Raw genomic sequence first — 25,589 nt, 5'->3', positions numbered from 1 at the left:
CGGAGTCAGTAGCAGAGGCTATGGAAGCCCGAGTCCCACGGTGTCCGTCACACCTGTGGTCATCGGGCCCGCCCTCCAGGCCAACCTTGGCTCAGACCCATCTTGCCTGCCAGACCCCCCAGGGGGCAAGAGGGGTGCCTCCTGGCTGTGACGCCTGAGGAAGCTGCAGTGGAACCCCATGAAGAAACTGCAGAGTGGGGCTCGGGGGAGATGCAGACAGGGCACTTTCCTAAGACATCTGTGTTCTATAGAAAAATTAGACAACCCTGATCACCGAAGACCCTGCCAGTCAGATACCTGGGGTTAAAACTAGAATGCATCCTTACAGATCTTTACTCCACAAACACCTGAAAAGCTTCACTGGGCTCTCCATGACGTACTGCCCTAAACACTGCCTCATTTCACGAGGCATCATGAAGTTTCTCCATCTCTGTGAAGACGTTTTTACACAACTGTTTAGGTTTGTGTATGTTTGTGTACGAGAACAGTTATCCTGTTAACTTGTGCACCGTTGGGAGGCTGTGACGTTCTGCTCTGTGAACTGGGCTGTGATGGACATTTGAGGCCAGTCTTTGCCGCCCGTGTCCCCGGCTTAGTTCCCGGAGGTACATGGCCGGAGGGAGGGGACGACCACTCGATGAGCACTTCTTGTGTACGCAGCCATACCGCCCTGCGAGGTCTTTACAGTTCTCTGTCCATGTGGACAGTATGTTTTCTAGCACTTTCACCCAAACTGGATGTTCTCACTTAAAAATAAAAAAGCCTTTGTCAATGTGTCATCTACTCGTGTCCTTAGTCTCTGTCTCTACAGCAGACGGCGGAGAGGATTCAAACCCTGCTACACAACTGCTGTTTTCATGACCTGGGAAATAGTATTGGCTGTCAGACTCTGCATTTCCTCCCCTATAACCGGGGCCCACTGGAGCTGCAGGAACTGAAGAAGACAGACGTGGGACCCCTGCCATTCCGGCTTCGTCTGACCCCCCACCGTCCACTGTGGAGCCCAGGCCCACGTTCCCCGTGCTCACTTACTCTGGGTCTCGCAGTCCACACAGTGGGAATTCCCTCGGATGTTTCGTATCGACTGCAAAGCCATGGCCTCGCTCTGGCTCGTCAGCCGCGACTGGACATAGAGGAAGACACACAAACGCACGCTGTAAGAATTCCGAGGGCAATGCTCATATCTACTACTAATGTCAGGGAAAAACAAACAGATCACGAGCAAATATAGGACGAGGGCGATTTCAAACAACTACGCCTCTGCTAATGAGAACGAGTGAGTGATGGAGAACGCACTTTGCATCGCGAGCAAGCGTCCCCTGCGAAGGTTTATCCCGTGAGACTGACTCTTCCCGACATGGGAACAAAGATTAAGTTCTGGATCATTTGTGAATGAACGTGGACAAAGCATATACTTGGTTAATGTACTTTCACTGTTGTGTGTCCACTAGGTATGAAGATTAGAAAATGAGAAAGAAATAATCTGCTTATAAGCAAAGGGTGAGGTTTAATCGGCACTGTTAAGATAAATGAGGTGTGATCAAAAACTACGGTGAATGCTGCTGCTGAGTGCCACCCAACAGAAAGGCAGGACCTTCAACATGGAAAGTGGCTGAACCACAGTAGTAAGTTTCAACTTGTTTGGTGCAGTCAGTCGGGTGTGAGCTACGGTTGAGAGAAGGTGTGTTTTCAAGTGTGCCGTAAATCGTCCTCCATTATGACAATGCTCTGTGTCACACATCACTTCTGGTATGGCAATTTCTGTCAAATAAAAACATTACTGTGTGTCCTCATCCACCTTATTCACTGGATCTGGTGCCGTGTGACTTCTGGCTCTTCCCCAAAGTCAAAATGATTCACGACATCAGGGCAGCTACAGCAGCACAACTAAAGACACTCACGAAAGAGGACTTCCAGAACTGCTTCAGAAAGTGGCAAGAATTATGGCTAAGTGTGTTCTAAGCGAGGGGCAGTATTCTGAGAGGGATTAATGGCAATGTATCTTTTACTGTAATAAAATTTTTTAATTTAAACGTTCACCGTATTGTTTGATCACACCTTGTATATCACGATTCCTTGTCAGGAGACCATGTCCACACCACACTTCAAGTTTCATTTTAAGACGAGCTCAGTGGCTACAGTAGCAGAGTCACTAACAGGTACGGGGCAGGGAGGAGTGGGAGTACAGCTGGGGCGTTTATCCTCACACTTACACTTGAATGCCTTCTCTAAGCGAGTTTAGAAAATACAGCAGGGGAAAGAATGACATGAAGATCTATAAGCTATGATATGATTATCACACGTCAGTTTAATTAACATTTTGATATCTGCTCCTGTAGCCTTTTCCTAAGCACATGTACGCACACGTTAGTATGTTTTAAGCCAACACACTATCTACTGTTTTGAAATCTGCCTTTCTAGTCTAATGACATATTGTTATCTTTCAATGCCACCACTTGCTCTCCAATACCATCGTTTTAAATGGCTGCTTAATATTCCACTTACGATGACTTATTTAAGACGTTCACTTTGATTGACATTTAAGTTGTTTCCAATTTTTCTCTCTTGTAAACAATGCTAAGTCTTTGCATGTATTTGTGATTACTTACTAAGGATAAATTCCTGGAAGCTGAGGTGTTAGGTAAAGCAATATACGTGTACCGTTTTTAAGGCTTATGCTGCATACGTTTAGCATAATGGTTAAAGCCAAATAAATTTCAGAGGGCACTTAGAATAAGCTTCATTTTTGTATAAGAATTCTTCATAAATTGAACCATCTCCTATCAAATTGTTTGCCATGAAACAATTTACTGCTTACCACTTAACAATAAATTATAATTTATTAATTGCTACTGACTAATAGCACAATGCATTATTGGGGGTTTATTCCCTTTGGTTAGATACCCAAGTATTCCAAGAATGTTAAACAATTTATATTGGCATCTGGAGTGTGTGTGTGTGTGTGTGTGTGTGTACACATACAGGGATGTGTCTGTCTGTCTGCACCTGCTACCCACTCTGAATTATCCACAGGCAGCTAACATTCTCAGCTGAGTCTACATTTTGCCCTCAAGCTATCCCTGTGGGTATTACTTCCATGCTGTACACTTTCACACCTGTTCAGCAAGCACCCAAGGTGAACAGGTGTGACTCTGCCTTCCTGAGTCCACCCAGGAACAGCACTTTCCTAAGAGTACACACGGCTAGCAGGAGAAAATGGGCAGCATTTTAAGGCTGGTGCGTGTGCACCAGGCCGAGGTGATGCCGTCTGTTTGTACAGAGAGCGGGAAGAGCCTGGCCAGGTGTGAGAAAGGCCGTCGCTCTCCCAGGTCCTCCTGAGTCCGGCTGATGCGGCGTGGAGTCTGGCCCGGGTGAGACATGGTGACTTTATACAAAATTTGAGATGCGTCTGTCACAGGCCCTGTGCTTGGCAACACAGGCCCTTCCCACTCCTGAAACTCAACTCCTGTGCTGTGTGGGTGACACGTGTGATCGCTCCCCATCGGCAAGGAGACGCAAGAGCATCGTCTGTGGCTGTGGGACTCATTAAGCCAAGGTGCTCAGAAACGAAAGGCAGTGATTCTCCCCACCTTGGGTATAAAACAGCTTTAAAAAAGAGAAGCAAATTACATTATAATAATAATGACTGTGGTCTGGTTTACCCTGGTTAAAGAGGGTAATAAAATAAGACACTCCATCTTTCTGAAAGATAGACTCTCTTCTTAATGACAAAGCTGGACATAAATCATTGGCAGAAATTTCTTTAAATTGTTTCAAATGAAACTGCAGGTCGGTGGGCAATGTCCTTTCTCTTAGTTTCTAGTTGATCATAGTTTGAAACTGACTCTGGGTGGTGAACACACAATGGGATTTATAGATGATGTAATACAGAATTGTACACCTGAAATCTATGTAATTTTACTAACAATTGTCACCCCAATAAATTAAAAAAAAAAGAAAAGAAAAATCAAAATGTTCTCTAAGACTCTAAAATATCCCAGAAAAGGGGTTAAAAACATCCAAGCATTAACATTTGAAGGACTCTTTAATGGCAAAAAGGAAAAGGAAAAAAAAAGACTTTTGTATAAGGGTTATCACTGGGCAGGAATCTAGAAAATGCAGGTTAAAGTCTTTTTTTCCCCCTGGCTAAACAAGTGTGAAATAATTACCTCTAATTATTGACTGAAACGCATACCAGATTTTATCAGCAGAGTTCTGAAAATGCGCACGGTATCCTCTCTAACTCCCTGTATCTCACATCTGCATGTCTACTTTTCCTGTCTGTAACAAGAAACAGTTTCTCACTTGACATGGATTTGAGTTTTGTGCATTTATGAGAACAGAACAGTGCCCGGTTTTAGTCTGCATCTCTTTTCCTGAGTGTATTCTGCCTAAAACAAAAATAAATGTGGATGCATAAGTGACAAGAGCCTAAAAGATGCCATCATATACAATAAAAAAGTCCATGGTTTACATTTGGGATTAGGTGAGAGTAAAGATTTAAAAAGGGATTTATCTGTTGTCCGAAAATGGTTAAGCTAGGATACGAGTATTTGATATTTGATACAAATTGACACAAAGTGTTTCTTATCTTTTCCATTACTTGGCTTTTGCTCAGAAAGAATACCAGGGTCTTGTCAATCACACGTATCATATGATGCTTCCGCTCCCTTGGGCATCTCTCTCGGCCTCCATTTCCCTTTAATGATCAGCGGCTCTTGATTTCGGGGGGCAGCCTGCTAAGAGCCTTACCTTATTCTTGCTGCTTTCACACGACTGTAAGCTGGCTAGGATCTGGCTCTCGATGGCTTGGACCCATGCATCTCGCTCTTCATACGTGGTGGCTTCAAAGTGCCACGTCTGGCCAGTGAGGGACACAATGATAAACTCAAAGTTTTCTTCTTGCTCTGAAACACAGAGTGGTGGGGATGAAGAGTTCAGCTTTCATGCGACTGCGGCCCCTCTGCCAGCCCTCGGTCACAAAAGTGCCTTTGGGTTCAATCGTGCCCGCATGGGGCTGGAGGCACAGAGCACAGAGTTGCATCCACAGACCTGCAAACACTCCAGATCTGGTTCCCACAGCCTGCCTGGCTCAGCTAGGTTTGGATCAGTGCCCAGGGGAGAAGAAAAGAAAAGCAGCGTGTGATGTCAGTGTTTCTGTGTTAGGAACCCACAAGCAACAACACGGAGCAACTTAGGAAAATAACAGTGTAACTTACTGCTGACCACTGATACCTGTGGGATGCAAAGTAAGTTAATACTGCGAATCTCAGGATACAGTTTTGATTTCTGTGTAGGCCTCTTTGTACATCCACAGATACACCTGCAAAGAGGGGTGCCTGGGGTTTCTGCTCACTGTCGGCAGAAGACCCTGTTACAGTGCGGAAGGCTTTAATACTTTTGTCTTCAGAAGGGGAGAGCGAGCGGGATCCCAGGCGATTTAAAGGGATTTCACAGCTGCTGTGGGGCGACCGGACTGGGAAGAATTGGACTTGCCGCAAATCCTGCTGCTCTGCTGGCCATGTCGGGCACTTTGGACACAGTCTGGACACCTCCGAGGCCGTCTGTCACCCTTACTATGGGGGAAAAGGCCACCTGCTTCATCGCGTGTCCCACTGGCTAAATGACATGTATGAACTCAGGTGGACACAGAGCCTGGGGCACGGGCGACAGTCCACAAATGTCAGCATTTGTCCTGTTTTCTCATCTGCCCCCTGGTCCTGCCACAGAAACAAAAGGGAGAGGAGGCGCCACCAGAAGCAGCAGAATCAGTCACAAATAACCACTAGGAAACCTCCAGCTGGAGTTTCAGGCATCACATCTCGTTTGATTCACAGTTTGCAATCACAGGCCCGTGAACGAGCTTCATTACATCACCTGGTGAGCACGTGTTATTAATAACGATAATAACTGCCGACCTACCTAGCTGACCACTGCTTCAGGTAATTATCATCTCAGTCATCTGCACACGGCCACTTGGCTCACTCATCTACTTCACGACCCTCCCACCTTCCTCTAGCCTGTCTCCAGAGCGCCAAGCACCCCTCACAGACCCTGTCCCCCTGCCCCTGACCTCTGCTAGGCTCCAGCTCAGGTTGGCCCCGCCCCTTCTCTAGGGGCTGTCAGGCCCTGTCTCAGCAGGCACCTTTCGACCTCCACACAAGGACGCTCAGGGCTCATCTCCGAAGCAGCAACAGCCATGTCCAGCCGCCCTTGCCTCCTCCCCTTCAGTGTCAGGAGAGAAGCAGCCCCCACTCTGTGGCTGAGACCTCCCACCCGATCCCATGGATCCCAGGGGGTGGGGACAGAGCAGGAAGGAGACGCTTGCATCCTTCCTAAGGCACAGCCAAGTAGAGGGAACAGCTTCTCTAAACCACCACCCATGGCCATGGAAACGGGGCCATGCCACTTTTGCACAAAATCTTTACACGCTCTGATAATTATGGTCTTGTGTTCTATGCAAAATCAGCATCACTGCTTTCTTAGAATTGAACGTCCTGGGGAGTTGTGCTTAACTCTATGGAAGTAGCTTTGAAGGGAACCGGGACATAGGGAAGGTGAGCACATCCTTTTGCAAAGCTACTGGTGGAGGGCTTCTATCTGTGCCCAGGCCCGGGAGCGTGAATGACGCTTCCTGAGGGTCCACTGGGGCTGTGGGAAAGTACAGGTCAGGCCCCCCGGGAGAGGGGCCAGGCTCCGCGAGTGCAGAAAGTGGGGAGTCACAGGAAACTCAGTCAACAAATAACCCCTGGCATTATGCAGAACACCCCACCTGCTATGGAAAAGGGAGGTGGGAGGAAACTGGGGGAGAGGGGTCTGCAGGCCCCTCCCCACCCCAGTAATGCCTTCGGACACAGGGCAGTTGTTGGGATTTTCACTTAAAAATTGGCTGTGACTTACAAATAGGTGTCCCCATGGCTGACCTGCAATGACTGGCTAGGGCACTATATCTGTGGTTTTTAAGAGGTCCAGCTTCTTGACTCACCGACGTGTATGTCCCAATACTATGAATGACAATCTTTTCTACATGGCTTCCTGTAAGACAGTGTTCTCCAGCTCATGTATTTGAGGCAACACCGTCCCAGTGAATGGACAGACAAGGCAAGACAGCACTGCAGAAGTCAAAGCTAGGCCACCAGGCAAACTTGCTCACTCAGGGCTGGGAAGCGGCACCTGCTGACGAGGAGATTACTGCACAGGCTCCTGGCTTGTGTTAATCTGTGAAGTTCAAAGGCACATTCAAAAGCTCCCTGAATTTACTGGATCTTTCAGTGAAAAAAATTACGACCATGAGCTTCCCATTCTGTAAGGCTGCGGTAAAGCTTTTCTGTTCAAATTCCTCGTCACAATCCTGAGCTACATTCACTAGAACGAAAGCGAAAGACCTAAGCTTGCTTTGCTCTGATGCAGGGCTCAGTCACTGGCTGTCCGCCCCTGCCGGATGTGCAAGGCTTCCAGAATGCAGGAGACCGTCTGCTCTGTCTCTAAGTGACAGGGACAGGAGCACACACACATCCTCAGATGACTGAACGTAAAGCACTGAAAACACTGAGGTCTGTAGCACGGGGCCGTCTGTATTTTTTGTCTCATTCCACCGCAGCGGCTGTAGTGGGCGACCTCCACTGAAATACTCAATGCTTCATGCTAAGGCCGAACTTCCAAATTCAAGTGCTAACATACAGTCGGGCTTTGCGCTACTAACTATGTAAACAAAATTTACCTATGCAAGCAAAATCTTCCTAAGGGAACGAACACATGGAAGCGTTCACAGGACCATCAGAATTCCTTTCTTGCCAATTTCCAAACGTACTCGTCCTACAGTATCTGCTCTGCAGCTTCCCAATCGATCACCTTAAAGATCAACTCCACCACCTATTTCTACTCATCCTGGACACAAGTTTCCTTTTCTAGTATCTTCTATGTCACTAACCTTTTCTGGCTCTACTTTCAGTAGATTCTCTCCACCGACACCCCCCCCCCCCGCTATACACAGATGGAACAGCCACTACTTTTGGATTCTACCCCCTTGAGGGGTACAGCCCTTGTTGCATGGCCTTCTCAGAGAGAGTCTGGAGGAAACGGAGCATCGCAAAGAGGCCCAGTGGGGCCTTTTCAACTCTGAGATCCCACGGGAGAGACGCACAGCAGTGCTCAACTCCTTCGACTGTCCCTAAGTCCCAGAGCTTTGAACAGCTGCCAGGACGCCTGTATTGAGGATTCCAAGGTGGGCTCCCGGCTCGCGGAGAATGAGTGCTGGGATCAGTTAGCAATGTCTGCCCTGGAGCAAGCAGGGGCTCACCTGGCGCGCTTGCCGTCTGTCTGCCACAGCCAAGCAGCGTTTTCTTTCTAGCTTTTGAAACCATTGCTTCTTTTCCTCCTTCCGGGCTCCTCTGCAGGCGGCCGTCAGTGAAGGCGCAATCCAGGGTTAGTTCCCGGTCCTCCCCACTCCCTCACTGCCTTCCTAGGCTTCACTTCCTTCCAAAGCTCAGACAGTCACTTCCATATATGTGGACAATTCTCACATCTGTATCTGTGACCCCAAATGCAATCATTTGAGGATTTAAAAAACGTGTACAGATACTCTTCACACATTTGGTCCTCACATCAAATGAACAGGAATAACGTAGCCCTGTGATAACTTTCAAACGCTCCACTTAGGGTCTGTTAATGGTAACAATGCTATTTCTAGTGATGGAACTTCAGAATCACCCAGACTCCAGCCTCTGCCTCTTCCCACTGCCACCTGGTCACTTACAACACTGCCCACCAACGTCCCCAATCTGTACGTTTCTCTCCATTTCCTCGTACCTTCAGCCCTTGCCTGACTGTTCCTCTGGCTCCGGCTCAGCCTGATCACGTCCCTCCGAGTTTCCCGTGTAACAGGTCTATGATCTCACTCCGCACACCAACATGTGAGCATGTCTCCATCGGCCCTGGCCCAGCTTCCGGGGCCATGGGTGCTGTGACCCAGCCTCTTCTTCCAACCAGACTGCCCCACAATATGGTGGGTAACATACATGGCAGGGTCTTCGCCATAAAACACACTTGTTATTGTGCTGATGGAGCAGCACTAAAGTATCATCTCCAAGCCCCAAGCCCACCCTCATCTCCCCACCCAAACCAAATCTATGTGATAAAAAGCCAGAACCGTGAACTAAGTGCCAGACACCTGCAGAAGTGAACGCCACCCAAGGGGCAGACACTCCGGTGGCACAGCGAGGAGGTCACCATGAGGCGTGGGAGAGAATCCCGAGCCCCGCATCCAGCAATCCTGGAAGGAAAGGGGCTGCGGGGGCTGCAGGGGCCCCAGGCCTGCAGAGCCAGCCTGGCTCCTGGCATCTTCTCGGAAAGAAAGCATTCCATACAGATCACCCATGTGTGAACTCAAAATTGAAGACACCGAACACACAGGAAATAGGACAACAGAGTTAGGTCCAAAGTATGACGGATACAGAATTTAAAATAACTACTACTGAAATGTTCAAAGAAATTAAAAAGTAGAATCCCCCAAATTTTCAAGTAAAAGACCATGAAAATGAACCAGGCAGCTCAGACAAAAAAAGATCTTTTGGAAATACAAATGATAATCGTTAAAACCCCCCAGAGTCCTCCATGGCTGGGTTCCCAGAGGAGCTAGTGAGAATGGTTGGGCTGGATGACAGACCTGGAGAAATGGGTTAAAACACAGAACAGAAGACGAGGAGAGTGGACACTGTGAGAGGGACAGGGTGTGGTGTGGAGACAAGTGCCAGAAACATAACCTACGTCTGCTTGCCAGACAAAGAGTGAGAATGTTACTGGACCGTTGAACGACAGAGTTCTAGACACAGGAAGCACAGGTACCAAGAAGGATTATGACAAGGAAATCCACCCCAAACGTTCACGCCAGTGTGGAAAACCAGAGACAAAAGAGGCTCTTGAGAATGACGCAGGAAAAGGCAGACTGCTCTTACAATCATGTCAGTAATACAGATGACGGACTTCTCAAGGGCAAAGTCATACGTGCAGGACAGAGAATAACATCCTCAAAGCGCCCAGAGAAAGTGATGCCATTTTAATATTGGGATCCAGGAAAACCCACTTTCAAGTAAAGAGTGGAATGAAGATATTTTCATGCAAAACATCGGAAAGAGCCTATTACCAATAGAACTTTACTAAAGAAACTAGCAAAAGTTACACTTCAGAAGATTCTAGAAAGAAGGTCAGAGCTAGAAGTGTTGTGGAACAAATGATTATGTATATAGATACAACAAAACCAAAATGATATCAAATACTACTTCTCATAATAATGTCTAATTTGGGGAAGGTGTAAACACTAGAGAAATGGAAATGGAGGTGAGGACATGAGTTAAAATGTCCCAGGACTTTGCACTGGTCCCCGGAGGAATATAAAACTAACTTTATGTTTTGGTAGATTAGGTACATAGGATAGAATATCAGGGTTGACCTCTTCAAGAAAAGTAGAATGTGTGACTTCCAATCAGAAGACGGGAAAGAAATTAATAAGAAAAATAAATACTAACGTCTTTGACCAAACTAGGAGGAGAAGGGAAACCCTTTACCCATCCAAAGCCACTCATCACCCTAATGATGAAATGTGAGAGGCAATCGTTCCACATCGGTTGGAGGGTGCCCAGGGCAGATACGCTGCCTAACAGCCTTCGTCAGGCCCGCTGGCCAGCGTAGTGAGTCAGAATAGAGAAAGGAAAGACCTCAGGGCGAGAGCAATCAAGACAGAAAACCGTCGTTCATGGATTACATGTTTGTTCGCACAGGAAGCCCCAAATAACCTACAAATGATGAGAAACAGTAGCTGTGAGCACATGGGCGAGATACAAGACCAACAGGACGAAATGTTAATTGCATTTCTGAACACGAGGATCAAATAGAAATAATATTTAAACACATGTTTACAAATACATCCTCTCCATTTGTGAGGCAGGGAAGGAGAGATACAAAGAACGGTGAATAAGCCAAACAATCCCCCTGAAGTCCCAGCTTCAAGGCTCACTCAGAACTGCAGTCCCGTAGCAGGTGGCGAAGAGAAGACCCCACACTGTGTTTGGAGGTGACGGATTAACCAGAGGGTGACAGGCGCCAGAGCAGGTTACATGCCTCGTCTCCCAGAACAGGAACCCCTGGCTGGGTCGCCTGCTAATTATAATGAAATGCCAACAGGGCTCAGTAGAGCCAGGAGCAAACGGACGCAGGACATTGCGTAACCTCGGCCTGGCGGCCCCCAGCTCAGGAGGGTGGCTGAGCCCGAAGAACAGGCCTGAAGGACCCTGGAAAGTGCCACCATGTCTCACGTCCCAGGTAAGAACCGACTGCGCAACTGTGCAAACACACAACGCTCCATCCATCTGAGACCGTTTTTCTCTTTTCTGGGGGTGGGGTGGGGGAGGAGTCCTGTGGGGTAACTGTAAACCTGGAAAGGCGCACAACTGCAGAAATAACAGACATGAAGAAAAATGCTTCTGGGACAAGGCATGGGGCCACAGTAAGTTTCGTAGTCACTGTGACACCCTGTGTGCGAGTCGTCCCTTTTTAAGGTATGACGTACACACGAAGGCCCCTTTGGACACAGCCAGGTACGAAGGTCAAGCCTTGTATTCAAGGCTGTTCAGTCCCAGTAGTGGCTGAATATGCAGTGAAACACTGATGAAGAATTCTTCGGGGAATTTCTTTGTTTGCACGGCTTGGCTTACATGCGGTCTTGTATACAGTGTCCAGCAGACACTCCCAGATAATGAGGCGATAGTGCCTCTCAGGTGGGACAGGCTGATGGGGCTCCTTGCCGAACCGTGCATGCAAACACCTGGACCCCCTGCGGGAGAGGGGTCCAGCTCACTGTGGAGAAGACAGGAGGAGGAGGGAGATGGAACCCCCACGCCGTCTCAGTGCAGAGGGGACCCCACTGGGGGCGCTACTCGGAGCCTTGTTTTGGACTTCAGGCCCTGGCAAAGGTGTCTTCCCAAGGAGCCTGGCAGTGGCATGGCCCCGCTTGCTGAGATTAAAAAACTGCTCGGAATCTGGTTGCAACCACGTGACACCACTGCCACCACATGGAATCCAGCTGTGCTCAGGGCACCCTTTTTCCCAGGGTACTGTCTTTATGTGGCTTTTTTTTTGTTTTTTTTTGAGAGAGAGTAATACGTTAACACCTACAGATACAGTTAGAATTGCAGAATTGAATTATATCTGCCACATGACTTTTGTCTGCCTCCCAAGATTAAAAAATAAGATCGAGGATTACACAGCAGTGGCATATTGAATCATGTTACATATGACTCCCACGAAGGGATACTTTGTTTCTTTGTAATGAATCCACTGCAACAGAATAATAAATACAAAAAACAATTCTACTGGGAGCCACTTGTGCCAGGAAAAATGCTAGGGCTTTAGAGGCATTATCTCAGTTAATTCTTTTTCTCTCTCTGAGTGGCCAGCAGTGTGCTTTCTCCATTTCCTAAAAACAAATGGACACTAAAAGGAACTCTCCTAGGGTGTCCAGTGGGAGTTGACAGAATCTCCCCAGTTCCCAGGGGCTTTGTTATTTCCCCTTACTGCTGATGCAAGAGCAAGGTGGTGGCCCTTTTAAGACTAGCTGTCGCAGAAATCTCTGCCCAGCTGTCACTACTGTCACATTTCTTTTTAACTGGTCTCGTCTGGAGAAGACTAGGGGACGTGACGAGTGGCTGTGGGAAAGCATTTCCGCTGTTGTCATCACATCTCCTGTGACGTGGACATGGCAGTCATAAGCCGGGACTTTCCAGCTGCTACCTTCCTGGGCATATGGCTCCCTGACAGTGACTGGAGGAGGTCAGCACGTGGAGGAGGACAGTCCCATCTGCACCAGGAAAATCAGAGCACATGGTGCTCTTGGTTGCTCGGCTCTGTTCTGGCAGGGGGCACACGATTCACATTTCCTCCTCCAGGTTGTCAGATCTGGGTGGGGGCCACAGAGCCCTGTCTTATCTGGGACCTGTCAAGACAGGTCCCAACAGGTTCAGGAGCCTTTGTCCCTCCACGGGAAGGAAAACCTCTGCTATCCAGGCCGCCAGCTGTGCAAGGTGACAATGCTACTGATCACAGAGTAGAGTGGGGACCCTGCTCTCTGCTCCAGACACCTGACCTACAGTTGGTGCATGAACCAATCCATTCTCCCCTTCCCCCTCCTTAAATTTTTTTTTTTCTTTAAACCCCTTTAAGTGGGCTCCTGTCACTTCCAAACCCAGTCCTGACAGCTCCAGTGGAGAAAAGTCCTGCACCTAGTGGTGGTGGTGGTGGTGGGGTCCAGGCTGCTACCTGGTCAACACCTGGTGCACCTCTGGATTTCATCCCTGCTTACATTTCCATATCGCTGCAGCGACTATTACACTCATTAAGCACTTAGTAGATGCTCTACCCAAATAGTTTTCCTTCTTCTGTACAGACAGAACATTAACGTGTTCAAAGGAGAATTTTCATCAGATGACGCAGCCTCTTCAAATCACTGATGGAGCAGGGAGAGTACATCACATTCTGAAGTGACACGGTGACGCTATTTTAGTTATCGGCAACTAGATAAAAAATGATAAAAATAGTAATTGGCAGTGTGAGGCCGATCAGTCAGAGAGACAGACGGAGCATCGCTCTTCACTGTCACACTCATTTAAAACGTGAAGAATGAACGCTCGGAGAGTGACAACGTACCATCGCCGTTTCATTTCGAGCAGCTTCATTTCCCTAACACAAACCTACTCGTAGGGACAATTATAGTGGCTTATATTTAATTCATTCTGTAAAACCGAACTCTGGTTGTAGACATTCCTGATTGCGTCTCCGTTAAAAGTATGTTTCTGTTTTACGATACACAGGGGATCAGCAAAGTTCCATCCCTTAGCCCCCCCCCCCTCCCCGCCCCATAATGACAAATCAAAGCCTCGCCACACCCAAAGCCTGAAAGGAAGCCTGTTGTTTCCCAGCGGGACATCCCAGGGCTTAGCTGTTTCATAAAGTCTGTCACTGGGCTCCTAGGGATTTAAACAGTTTTCCGTGTTTAACGGTTAGCTGTGGAAAGGTCCACTATAATAGTATTTTAGCACCATGAACCTGTCGAAATCAACCTTCCCAATTATTCCCAACGACATTAATAACACCGGATATTACACTAATTGCGTCCAGTTTCTATGCAGACGAGGCCCCGTGGGGCTAATTTTGCCTCCTCAGGGGCAAGCAACTCAGCCATCAGACTGATTTCACAAGGAATCCCTCCTCATTACACAAGTCCGGGCTGTCAAACTTTTTTTTTTTAAAGGTTAATGGGCCAATCAGTCATCAATTATTTCCGCGGAATCCTAGCAGACAAAGGGTTAAAGGGCTAGAAGCAGCTGCAACTGTTTTACATTTGGAAGTTGTTTGCAACAGGAGACATCTGACAAAGAAGCATTGGGGGGGAGGGGATGGGAGAAGACACGGGCAGATGCAGCCGTCTGTCTTGGGGGAACAACCACCCCATGTTTTTGCCAAGGCCGAGAGGACCCAGACCTCTGCACCAAACTGACGCATGATGGCTCAGAAATGTCCGCGGGAGGCAGGTGTGGGGTGATGCTGCTGGGTCGATTCGTGTCTTCTGAATTGAGAAGCATGCAGTGTGTGTCCGCGACCACTCACTCCAAGGTCCTCACTCAGCAGCTGAGGGGTCTCCGTGCATTCTGCCGGCTCCCCTACAAACCTGGAACCCAGACCCCCGGCCCGTTTCTATCCACAAGGCTAAGTGTCCTTCCTGACATATTTAAGGACGAACATATGATGAACAGTGTCATCTACACTATGCTGACAGGACAACTTTTAGCACGGAGGACGGACGTGTCCACGTGCAGAGGTGGCCAACAGGAGCCCAGGACGGGCAGAGTCCAGGCTTCCAGGGGGTCACCATTTAAAAATGATCTGAAGATAAAAACTGCCACGGCTGGCAGGGACATAGCTGAGCTCTCCACTTGTGACCTTTGCTGTCACAGAGTTAGGGCATTTGTTCTAGGAAACACAACGGTGTTCTGATTAGCGTGTTAACAGCAGCGCAAACCTTTGGCCACGCCATTTTTTCCTCATTAACAGGAGAGTATTAGCAACGGGTTTCTCCCAGTTTCTGGCTGACTCTCCACGTCGTCTTTTTCTTCACATCCTTTAGGTCTTGGGCTCCCTCCCCTTTTGGGGTTCTTTCTTCTGCAATGCACTTCCCTCCTTGCCCTTTCTGCTCTAACATCTACTAACTGGGGACCCACGAGCAGGCCAGTCCACCCTTTCAATGTCAGCTTGATTGGCAAGGGAGGCCCCAGGCTGGACTGGGCCCACAAAGGCCTGCTGCCCCCCTTTCGTCTGCCAGGAAAGACATTCGTAACTGATCTCAGAGAGGCTGATGCAGCCTCAGAAGCCTTCTTAACCCAACTGGCCAGGTAGCTGCTATCAATTTCCTCACATCAGAAACGGCAATGGCATGTGTCTGCCAGGTCCGCCACAATCTAGCCCTGAGAGTACACGAGGCGAAGTCATCCGGAGCCCCAGGCTTTTATGCTAATTTTTTGAGCCATACAGCTTGCAAAAAGCCTTCTCTATTTCTGCTTTCAAAGCCTGTATAACATAGATAGTTTATGCAATTCTGATGAAAACCACACACTTGTTTAAGCATCTAGCCCAAACCCACCAGAACATAAAAACTCAGTTTTCTTTAAATTTTTTCTCTCATTTTTGCGGGAAAAGATGAATGTGAAGGAAACCTGAAGAATACAATGCAGGTCTGTTGAAAACCAAGACCAAGGGCAAGAAAACCCCAAACCAAACCAAAATGAAAACCATAACATCACAACCTCTTCCCACTGGAGAAGTTGATCCTTTTAAACCAACCAACAAAAGACAATTTTTTTCTGGTCATTGTAAAGACATACATGGACCTTAGGTAAATATTTTTGCAAGCTCTGAATTTGGTAAATATCTTTGTTTAGTCCAGCGTCCAACAGAGGGGCTGCACTGCGCTTCATTTAGAAGAGCAGAATTAATGCGGTAAAAAAGTGAGCCCCCCCAGGGAGGTCACAAAGTTAGGGGTGTTTGCTGCCAGGTGTTACCCCAGGAAGGCTCTCACAAAACACTGAGGTGTGTATTTTCCCAGCACATTGGATAGCAAGAGCTGGGAGAGCCGGCTGAGAGCCAGGGGGCCAGAAACTCCCTTCTATGAGCTTGGGCTTCCAGAATCATAGGGTGCCACGCATTTCGTAAATTAAGGAGAGTGTCTCACACAAAGCTCCTGAGAAAATAAATGATCAGATCCCAAACTGAAAACATTTCAGGATGCAGTAGACGGACGTGGCAACACATTCCCTGGCACTCGCTCGCTCGTGGCCCGGGCACCCCGTGAAAACTCAAGGCTCACCCACGCTTTTGGTTTAGAAAGAAAAACTAGAGGCGTCTGTTGGAATCTGTCCTTGTCACTGAGCAGTGTTCACTATTTGTGACTCATTCGAATTGTATTCATCACTTTTCAGAGGCCCGCTCTCCTGACGGTGAACCACGTGGGCTCGGCCACACTGGGCGGGCACAGGCTCCTTCCCAGAGACCTGGCTGTGCAGGTTCACCAGACCTTTGCGTGGGCCTTCACTGCCCACACGTGTCCTCTGCCAGGCGCTGCCCAACGCTCAAAGGACCGCCAGGACCATCCTTTTAAAAGTCGAGGGCTGGAGACACCAGCAATCTTGCTTCTCTGCCCAAAAAGTCAGTGTCTTCCCATGAAAGGGTTTCTCAAATTTGAATTTATCTGCATGAGATGTTTGTTTGGACTGTTCCCATCAACCCCCAGTGCTGGCTTTGGCCGATTCTGCCCTGAACTGACATACTCAACAGGCCTGAAAAATGGTTCCATGGACACTCTCCACAGAGTGTGTTTGTGGAATTATTTTTCTATTAGTGAGGTCTTCACAACAATTAGCAAGGCCCACTGTGGTCACTGTCATATGTGCCCCACTCTAGGTAAGGGCTTTGCAGGCTTCAGTCAACTTCTTCAATTACACTTTGAGGTAGGTTTTACTGTGTCCACTTTAGAGAACCCTAAGCGGGGGAAGGCGATACCCAGTAACCCATCTGAATTCACGCAGTTGGGATCGGTTCCCGGCGTGTCCGATTCCAGAGCCCAATGTTTACTTTTGTTGCTTCTTTAGAGGATGACAGTAAATGGAGCTGGGAGGGGTTGATTTAAAAGTCTGGGGGGAAAAAGCTCGATTTTAAATCCCCCTTTACACTTTTGGGACATTTCCTGTTGACTCTCTCTGCTCCTTACTATGTAAATGATGCTCAGGCGTGTGAATTTTCTTTGAATGATGGGGTGTGTGTCACTCCCGACAAGAGGCAAGTACTAACAGTGATGACGGGGGAACTGTGGCAGCACCTCTGGATATACTGCCTCACTGACATGTCATCACAGCCTCTGGAGGAGGCCCCATCTCCCAGTTTACAGGTGGGGAAACCGAGGCACAGAGAGCAAGAGTCAAGGACCCAAGGTTGAGAACTGGACCACAACCACCCTGCTCGTGTCTGGGCTGGAAACCAGTGTCCACAGCGCACTTAGCAACACAAGGTTTGCAAATTTCCAGTCGAGAATCAGAAGGACTGAAAATGCGTGAAACGTGCTAAGAGTGAAGAGGACCCCCGCCTAGCATGGGGGCAGCCTGGAGGGGGGGGCATGTGTGGCCTGGGGGGGGGGCATTGGGGGTGGGGGCGGGGTTCAGACCCTGTAGGGAGTCCCTCAGGACGCAGGCCTGGTCACACCCCTACAGTGGAGCTGCTGTGTGCTGGGCGTCACAGCCCCCGGCCCCTCGCCGCTCAAGCCTCAGCGTGCTCCATGCTTGTGACCGAGCCCATGTCCAGGGCTCAGGTGGCAGCTGACCCTGATGCCAGCCTCGTCTCCACGTGCAGGTGTGCTTTCCTGGGGCTCCTGGCTGTTGTTCTCCATGCCTCAGTTTCTCCTCCTGTAAAACGTGAAGGAAGCGACACCCCCAAGAGGTTGCTGGGGAGACAGGACAGGATGCCAGGCGATCACAGTGCTACAGTCACGGCCCCCATCAGGTCTCGTAGCTCAGAAGGCCCTCCCTTCCTGAGCCCCTACTTGAAATGCAGCTTCGTTGTGCAGTAAGCCCCCCGGGCCTCATTCAGAACATACCTTCCCTCCCCCCACGTCAGGGTCTCTGTCCGACACCCGCTGGGCTGCCCACCAGCCCTCCCGCTGTCCACGTGCCGGGACCTGGCACAGGCTGCCCGCATGGCGGCAGGAACACGTCCCTCTCAGGGGCCAGCGTGATCACGGCCTGCAGTTTGTTTAAGTCACGTTGAGTGCGGTGGACGCCTCAGAACCGGGACACCAGGTAGTGGACAGGGCGGTGACCGGAGCAGGGCCTGTTTGGAGCCACAGCGTCGGGGCTCCCTGAGTCCATTCATGTGGCTGCGGAAGGCACGCAAACCACAGGAGTCCCAGGTCTCTATGCAGGGCAGGTCCAGGCCCACAGAAACGGACGTCAGCGCAAAGGCTGAGCCGGGATGTCAGCGCAAAGGCCGAGCCGGGACCTCTGTGCAAAGGCCGAGCCGGGGCTTCAGGTAATGCTGCATCTGCTACCTGGATGTACACGCTGTCTGCAGTATTAAGTGGTCAGTTCAGCTCAAATGCTGTGGGTGACCTGACACCCTAAGAAACACCCCTTGCTCCCCAGTACACTTTTCCTTTACCCCTTTCTGCTTTATAAATGCACTGAAAGTGCTTTCTTTGTAAAAGCAAAGAGGCCTTGACCCTCCCTGACAGAGTCCATCTGTTCACCAACTCACAGTGGACGGACATCGGCCTGTCTCCAGGTGTCCAGGGGACGGTGAGGCCCACAGACAGGCCGGTGGATTCTGGGGCCTCCCACGGCTGCTGGGGGTGGAGTGCCACGCACACAGCCCCACAGGGCTGATCCTCCTGCCCAGTGCTCTGGGCTCTTTCCCAGAGAGGGTTTTCCGTGCAGCCTCCCAGGTCGTCTCGGCACCTGCCGTGCAGGAGGCTTCTCCTCAGGTGGGGAGGCCGCTACAAACTGGGGAATCCCGTCATAAATATACCTTCCATTATACTTTACAGGCTCCTGAGATGGAAAAAGGAAAGCTGCGGTCTTGTTGGAGGGACTCAGATTTCACCAACCTTAGGAGAGAGTTGAATTTTTATAAAGTAACAAAGCTTTAAAAATTAGTGCAATATAACACACACAAATTAGGTTTCCATCTTGGTATCACAGACCATGAGCTTGAATGGACAAAAAAGAAGCAAAAGAGCATGTTTTTGTTTGTCTTGTATTCTTGCACGTGTGCTTCCCTAATTAGTTCTGTTTCATTTGTTCTCATCCACTCCTAACATCTACGCATTGTGCACCCGGGAATAAGTCCTGGAGTTGAGACATCTGGGCACATGTCCTGTCCCCAGAATGGGCTAGCTGTTGGCCCTGCAGAAAATCACTTGATTTGTCTACACCCAGATTTCCCATTGTACCAACCGGGCAGGTTACTCTGGCGTCTAAACGATAATGGAATCAGGGCCTGGAAAGAGTTGTTGTAAGAGAAAAGGGGCTTCAGAGTAAGACCATCGGGTCCAGTGTTGGTCGTGCCTGGCTCTCACCAACCGGAGCCCCCCCCCAGGCGAGTGCCATGTCTGAGCTGGACTCTCCAGAGCTGGAAAGGGGACTGCAGACCGCCGCCACTCCCCAACTGCAGCGAGGAGCCCCAAATGAGTGCACAGGCTCCCTGGGCAGGGCCGGGCTTGTAGCGGGCACCCTCCCCTGACTATTGAAACTCGAGTTCCAACTCCACAGGAAACTCTGGAGTCAACTGTATTTTGTGAACAAATTACTCAAGTGGACCATTTTAAAAAATACTCCATTTGGGGATGGGTACATTTAGTGTAACACTCAAGGCCTCAGGTTACAACAAAAGGTAGACAAAATTCAGGATATGAATTTTCATAAAGCATCATGTTATAAACAGACTATGTGATGACATCCTGCATTGAAATACTGGCAATTAGAAATGCATTTTGGTAATTTATTTTATGTAATTATACGAATCTAGCAATATACTATTAAAAGCTGTATGAAATGAGAGCGGGTACGCACAGATATCAATCTTAAAAGAAACCCAAAGTAAATGAAGAATGATCGTGTCGCTTAATTGAAGATTCATAAATGTAACTGAACAATGAACAGAAATGAAAGCAAACACTGAGGAAGAACTGGCTGTGTGGTCACTATTTACTCCAGTACCCCCAGAATTGCCTTTGGTAGCTGCTGCTAATGGAGTGAGGGGCCCTGAGCCGCAGCGTTACCAGGTATTGACAGATTTCAGACAGTGGCACTGCCCCTCCCTGCCCAGCGCCCTGGGCACTGTGGGTTACCTGATCGGTCATGGTGAGAAGTTCCCTCTTCTGCAAATCGTCACACCTGTCGTGAGCTGCCGCCCACCAGGGTCTCCAGGAAGGCCCCATCAGCAAGTCTCGGGGGGACTGTCTGCCTCCTTACTGCCCCCCAACTTTGTATACAGTCTCATCTCGCGTAAAACTGCATGTCATGTAACTCATTCTGTTTTTTTTTTAAGGCCGTAAGTAAATAAACAAATTTGCTGTGACAGATGCACATACATACAAAAAAACAAAACCCATGTCTGATTAGGTCACAGTGAAGAGAAATAATAGGCACCTTATGTTGAAAAACTAGTATCAAAAATAGTATTTTAACACCTTTTGAAATACAATAAAAATGAGACTGCATGTGACTGGTCCTAAAATTCTACTATGTTTCCCTCTCATTTTGCTTCCTCGAACGAGTGCTTTGAAAGAAGGCACCAAAGGGGTCAAGCTCCATTGGTAACTTAACAGACGACAATCTCCCCTTGAGGAATGGGAAAAAAAAATTATGATTAAAAAACAGGTCTTTAACAAGGCATCGTGAAAATGTAGTTTTGTTTTCCAGATTCTTCTTTTTTTTTTTTTTTCTTCCTGGCTGAGAGCAGGGCTTCCAGCAGCGAGACAGGAGTAATTGTGAAAGGAAGAAAAAAAAGGATGGTGCTATAAATCAGCAAAGGTTAATGATCAGATGTGAAGAGAGGGACTTGTTTACAGAAATACCGTGCAATTTAAAATTTACAAGAGATTTAATGCCACTGCTTGGCAATCACTAAAATCAACAGCCCAGAAAACAGTGACATTAAGAAAAATATTACAGTTATAATCATCCCCAAATAAGTCAATTAGTGTTAGGGCACGAGCTTGCGATTACTTGACCCATTTGGCTTGCACTTAAGTGAAAAAAAATGTCCCCCTATTATACCAAGATCGCTGGGTTGTGACCTATTTTGCATCGCACATATTGTACACCAACCTCCTTTACAAGGGCTGGGGCTGCCTGGTGGTGGTTTTCCTTTGCCTGGCATCAAAATAATTCTGACCCCTGACATTTGTAATCATAAAAAAAAGGCAATTTATAATTGTGTTGTTCAAATGAAGGTGGGGGAAAAAATTCAATCTGCTATTATACAAAAGCAATGACGGCTGTCTTCGGTGAAGAAAGCTACGCAAGTCAATTTGTGAACTTTGGCACTGGACGACCTTTAGAAACACAACAATATACTGAATTTACAAGCAGTAGCGCCCATGCAAATGACCCGGGCCTGGCTGCCTCTGGATTAGAGCTGCAGAGAGCATTATGGAGAACGAATCCACAAAACAAATTAAGACTGTTACTTAAATGTCACGGCACACTATTGTACTATTGTATTTGGCTACAGATCATTACACCTGATACTAACACTTTTAAAAACTGTAATAACTTGGGAAATATTACACTGAGTGCCCACATGTATAAAGGAAAAGAAAAAAAGAGGAGAAAATAGGTTTCTCAAGTAATTTAAACATCACTACTCTACGACTGAAGGGAAAGGTCAAAATTTAAGTAAGCTGAAAGGAACATGAATGGTAAAATAAAACACACAAACAAAAAGATGGAAAGACCACAGGAATGAGTCTGCAAACACAATGAGGGTGCATGCGGCTTGGGGACTCGCATTTCCGTGTCTGCACGGGGAAGGCAGGGGCGTGGAGGGAGGGTGGAGGGGGCGCGCGTTACCTTCGGTGTTGGTGCTGCTGCTGTATATATTTCGCAGGCTACCAACACGGTTTAGTTTCCATGCTTTGCGTTTGGCTGCATCCCGAGAGCAGAAAGGGGAGAGGGGGAAGAAGAGAGAAAACAAAAAGGAGAAGAAAACAAATGAAAAGGGGAGAAAAGAAAATGTCAAAGTAGCCCGTGACGTCACCTCCATCCGTTCCCGAGGGGCGGGCGGACGCTCGTGGGCCTCCCCACCCCCCACCGGCTCCGCTTCCCCGGTTAGGACACGCACTTACTCGGGAGGGCGGAGGCGTGCATGCCAACCAGCGTTATCAGGTTGGCACAAAATGCAGCGGCTGCCCAGACACAGAGTCCATGCTCCCGTGCCCCTGCTGGGTTTCCACACGTGGTGACTCCACACACTGCAAAGCTGGTCTTTTCCTTGGGGGCTGGTGGCATCTTTTGAAGGAGCTAGGGTGCCACTAGCCCTTTGATTTGGCAACATACTGGCAGCACGTGAAAGCCAGAGACCCTGGTGACTAGCAGTTCCGGTGTGTACAGCAGAAAGGAGGTCTTAACACCCAGGGCTGTCAAAAAAGGAAGTTTTCCCCCCAACATATTTGGATCTGGACAGTGATCTACACCAGCAAAACTCAGCTATCTTCTGGCTGTGGTCAAAGGGTGGAGTCCCCTTCCTACAGGGCCCTTGGAGGCTCTGGATGGAGCTCCGAGGACCCCAAAGGGCACATACCTCCTTAAACGCTCAGCTCACGGAAGGGAGCACCCAAAAAACAAGACAAATGACAAATGCCGACTTACCCACAGAGGAACCCTGGGTGTGGGAGTCAAATGCAGAGACAATTTAACAGGTGAGAATGCCCACCTCACACAGCGTGCCGTCACTGGCTGGAGGGACAGTCTCACCTCATCACCCCCCACCCTCCCAACCCTCCTCTGACTCAGGAATGCAGACACTTGTGGCCAGGTGGCTTTTGTGGAGCAAGTTACTGCGCAAATGTAGCTAAGGACTGCCACACATCACACATGTCCATGGTCAGTGATGGCCACAACCACCCGTGTTCCTGAAGAAGGGCCACAACTGGACCACCTGTCTCTCTCAACTCCCACGGCCAGGAAGAGAAACCAGGCAAACCTCCCATGAGGCTCTCTGATAACCGTTTGATTAATGTAGGTAAGAAGCGCTCCCCTGGGGAAGGCAGGTGCTTGCATTTCTACAGGTGTGTCTGAAGCTCAAAGCGGGAAGTGGGCGGATGCACAGACACAAGACCCACCCCCGCGCTGGCCAGTGGTCAGCTCCCTCACCCCCACCCACTCCGGGCTCAGGACGGGTGGGCTGTTCTCGCCTGCTGTAGGGCTAGAGCCCAAATACTCTACCTCCAGTGGTGCAGTGTGGGCTCTGGGCGCCACAAGACGACCCAGGGGGATGACCAGGTCTCCACGAGCAGTTCTGCTGAAGCAAATGTCATGTCCTTTGGGGCATATTGGGTTTCTTTGCAGTGACAATACACACTTCATGCACGAAACGGGCATTTGAGGAAGTAAATGCCAGTCTGAGACTGTGCAGTCCTGTGTACCCAGGATGGGAATCATATTAATGGCGAGTAAGAACTAGCTGTAATTTACTTGCCCCTTGATTTAAAACAAGAAACAGCTAAGTTACAACGAAACACCTAAGAGTCACTTTGTACCTTGACAACGACACATCACTTAACAGTAAGAAATACAATCTCTCAACTAGTGGGCATCTAAGTTTGGTGACTGAGGCCTTCTGACACTGTATGGGTCTAAATTTCACTCTCCACATCTCTGCATACTCAAGGCACCTTCACTATCTATAAGGTACCTGTCCCAGGTAACACCTAAGTCCCGGTCAGGTAAGAGCACACTTGGGAAAGGGGGCTTCCCAGGTGTGCCCACCAGTACAAACATCTTGTGTTAGAGACAAAAAGCCAAAACTAATGAGTTTTCAAATGTTTACTTTAGAAATGTTCAATGAATAGTTACCAGGGTCCTTAAGTATAACGGATTTTCTCAGAGTTAAGCATGTGTTTCATTTCTCCAATAGCCGAAGCTGTGCCATCTTGGCGCATGTTTCACGAGTCCCAGAAAGTAGAAGGCAGAGTCTGCCCTCCTCAGTGGTACACTGACCTCTTTATAAAACATTTACATATAAATAGGCAGAATCTAGGCAGGGCCCCCCTCCGGAAGGGGGGGAAGCCCCTGTACAGAAAACCTCTTTTCTCGCTTTGCATTTTTCAAACTCTGGGTTCCCATTACCTTAGGGATGTATAAGCAGGAAGTGAACTCGCAGCCTGGTTTTCTATTAACCTATTGATGAAATAATCAATTTTAATGTGTAAAATGTCATGCCTTTTTCTTCTCCTTAAACAAATGGACTTTTTCTGGCTGCTACCCAGGTCCTGATATGTGCATTTGTCTCCTGGGGCATTGATTGCCCAAAGTCCACTTGTTCAGAAGCTTCAACAAGAAAATACAATCATATCATCATCGATAAAATCTGGGGCCATGTGTGGTGCGGCTGCCTGGACTCACTTCCTAGGGAAATGGAGACACTGCAGCAAAAGGACGCATGGCGCTCTGGCTGGATGCCTGGCTCCATCTCAGCATTGTACTCCTTGGACATCACGCCGGCCCCTTGCTCTCAGGCTTTTCCTGAGGGCGTCATGTAGACTCACTCAAAAGACTACCTTTTCTGGGTCATCTTTATTTGAATTAAGACACGCAGTTTAAAAAAAAAAAAAATTTTTTTAGGAATGTAGTTTCTTCCATTTAAACATAGGCAAACTTACTTTGATGTTGTCACTAATGTTATTTCTCACAAAAACTATTCTTTTCGTATCAGAATCTCACCTTTTATCGCATGGAAAGCAAAGGAAGCCAAGTGCGAGCATTGTTAGTGTTTTCCATTCTGCAATCTGCGGACTGGATAAGCAAGTCTCTTCTGTCAGTCCGTCAGAATGCCTGGCACAGCTACTGCCTGCCATGGCACACTGTCTCAGCACTGTCGGAGGTCTGAGAACACAAATGAATGCAGGTCGCAGGGGACACAATGCCCACAACATACAACTTCAGACCTAGTGCAAAGTAAGTGGCAGCCTGAAAGGGGACGGTGAGACTCCTGTCGTCTCACTTCAGCCTGCACATTCAGTGGAACTTCCTGAACCCCAATCTGAGTGGGCAGAAAAGTCAGCAGGCCTGGGGAAAGGAAGCCATGAGCAGGACGCCCTGTCCCCACAACGGCGCCAAAACGTGAATGGAGAACTCGTCTAACACAAGGCTGCTGTGGATGTGACAGTAAGACGTGGCACAAGGGACACGGCTCAGGGTCGAGAAGTAAAAATAGACAAGGTCGTGAGACTCATCATTATCCGAGTTGGAATGTACTTTCCAAGGATTAAAAGGATCAAA

The 25,589-nt window shown here is 48.5% G+C and overlaps 1 protein-coding gene across 15 annotated transcripts in view; it reads right to left on the bottom strand.

Moving 5' to 3' along the window:
• Positions 1–25,589, bottom strand: part of AGAP1 (ArfGAP with GTPase domain, ankyrin repeat and PH domain 1) — a 513,425-nt gene that overhangs the window by 64,913 nt on the left and 422,923 nt on the right. For 8 of the 15 annotated variants that reach the window (XM_074315532.1, XM_074315538.1, XM_074315544.1 and 5 more), the window contains 2 exons: positions 4,753–4,907; positions 1,033–1,123 (listed from right to left, as the gene is read on the bottom strand). In XM_074315532.1, the coding sequence (XP_074171633.1) occupies positions 1,033–1,123; positions 4,753–4,907 (246 nt within the window). Of the gene's footprint in view, positions 1–1,032; positions 1,124–4,752; positions 4,908–22,160; positions 22,236–25,589 lie in introns of all 15 variants that reach the window. The other 7 variants (XM_074315517.1, XM_074315523.1, XM_074315549.1 and 4 more) reach the window with 1 other exon arrangement.

The sequence above is a fragment of the Rhinolophus sinicus genome, linkage group LG01 (genome assembly GCF_036562045.2).
Source record: "Rhinolophus sinicus isolate RSC01 linkage group LG01, ASM3656204v1, whole genome shotgun sequence".
Taxonomy (NCBI): Eukaryota; Metazoa; Chordata; class Mammalia; order Chiroptera; family Rhinolophidae; genus Rhinolophus; species Rhinolophus sinicus.
The sequence above is the reverse complement of the archived record's forward strand: the minus strand, read 5'-3'. Positions and strand labels throughout refer to the sequence as shown.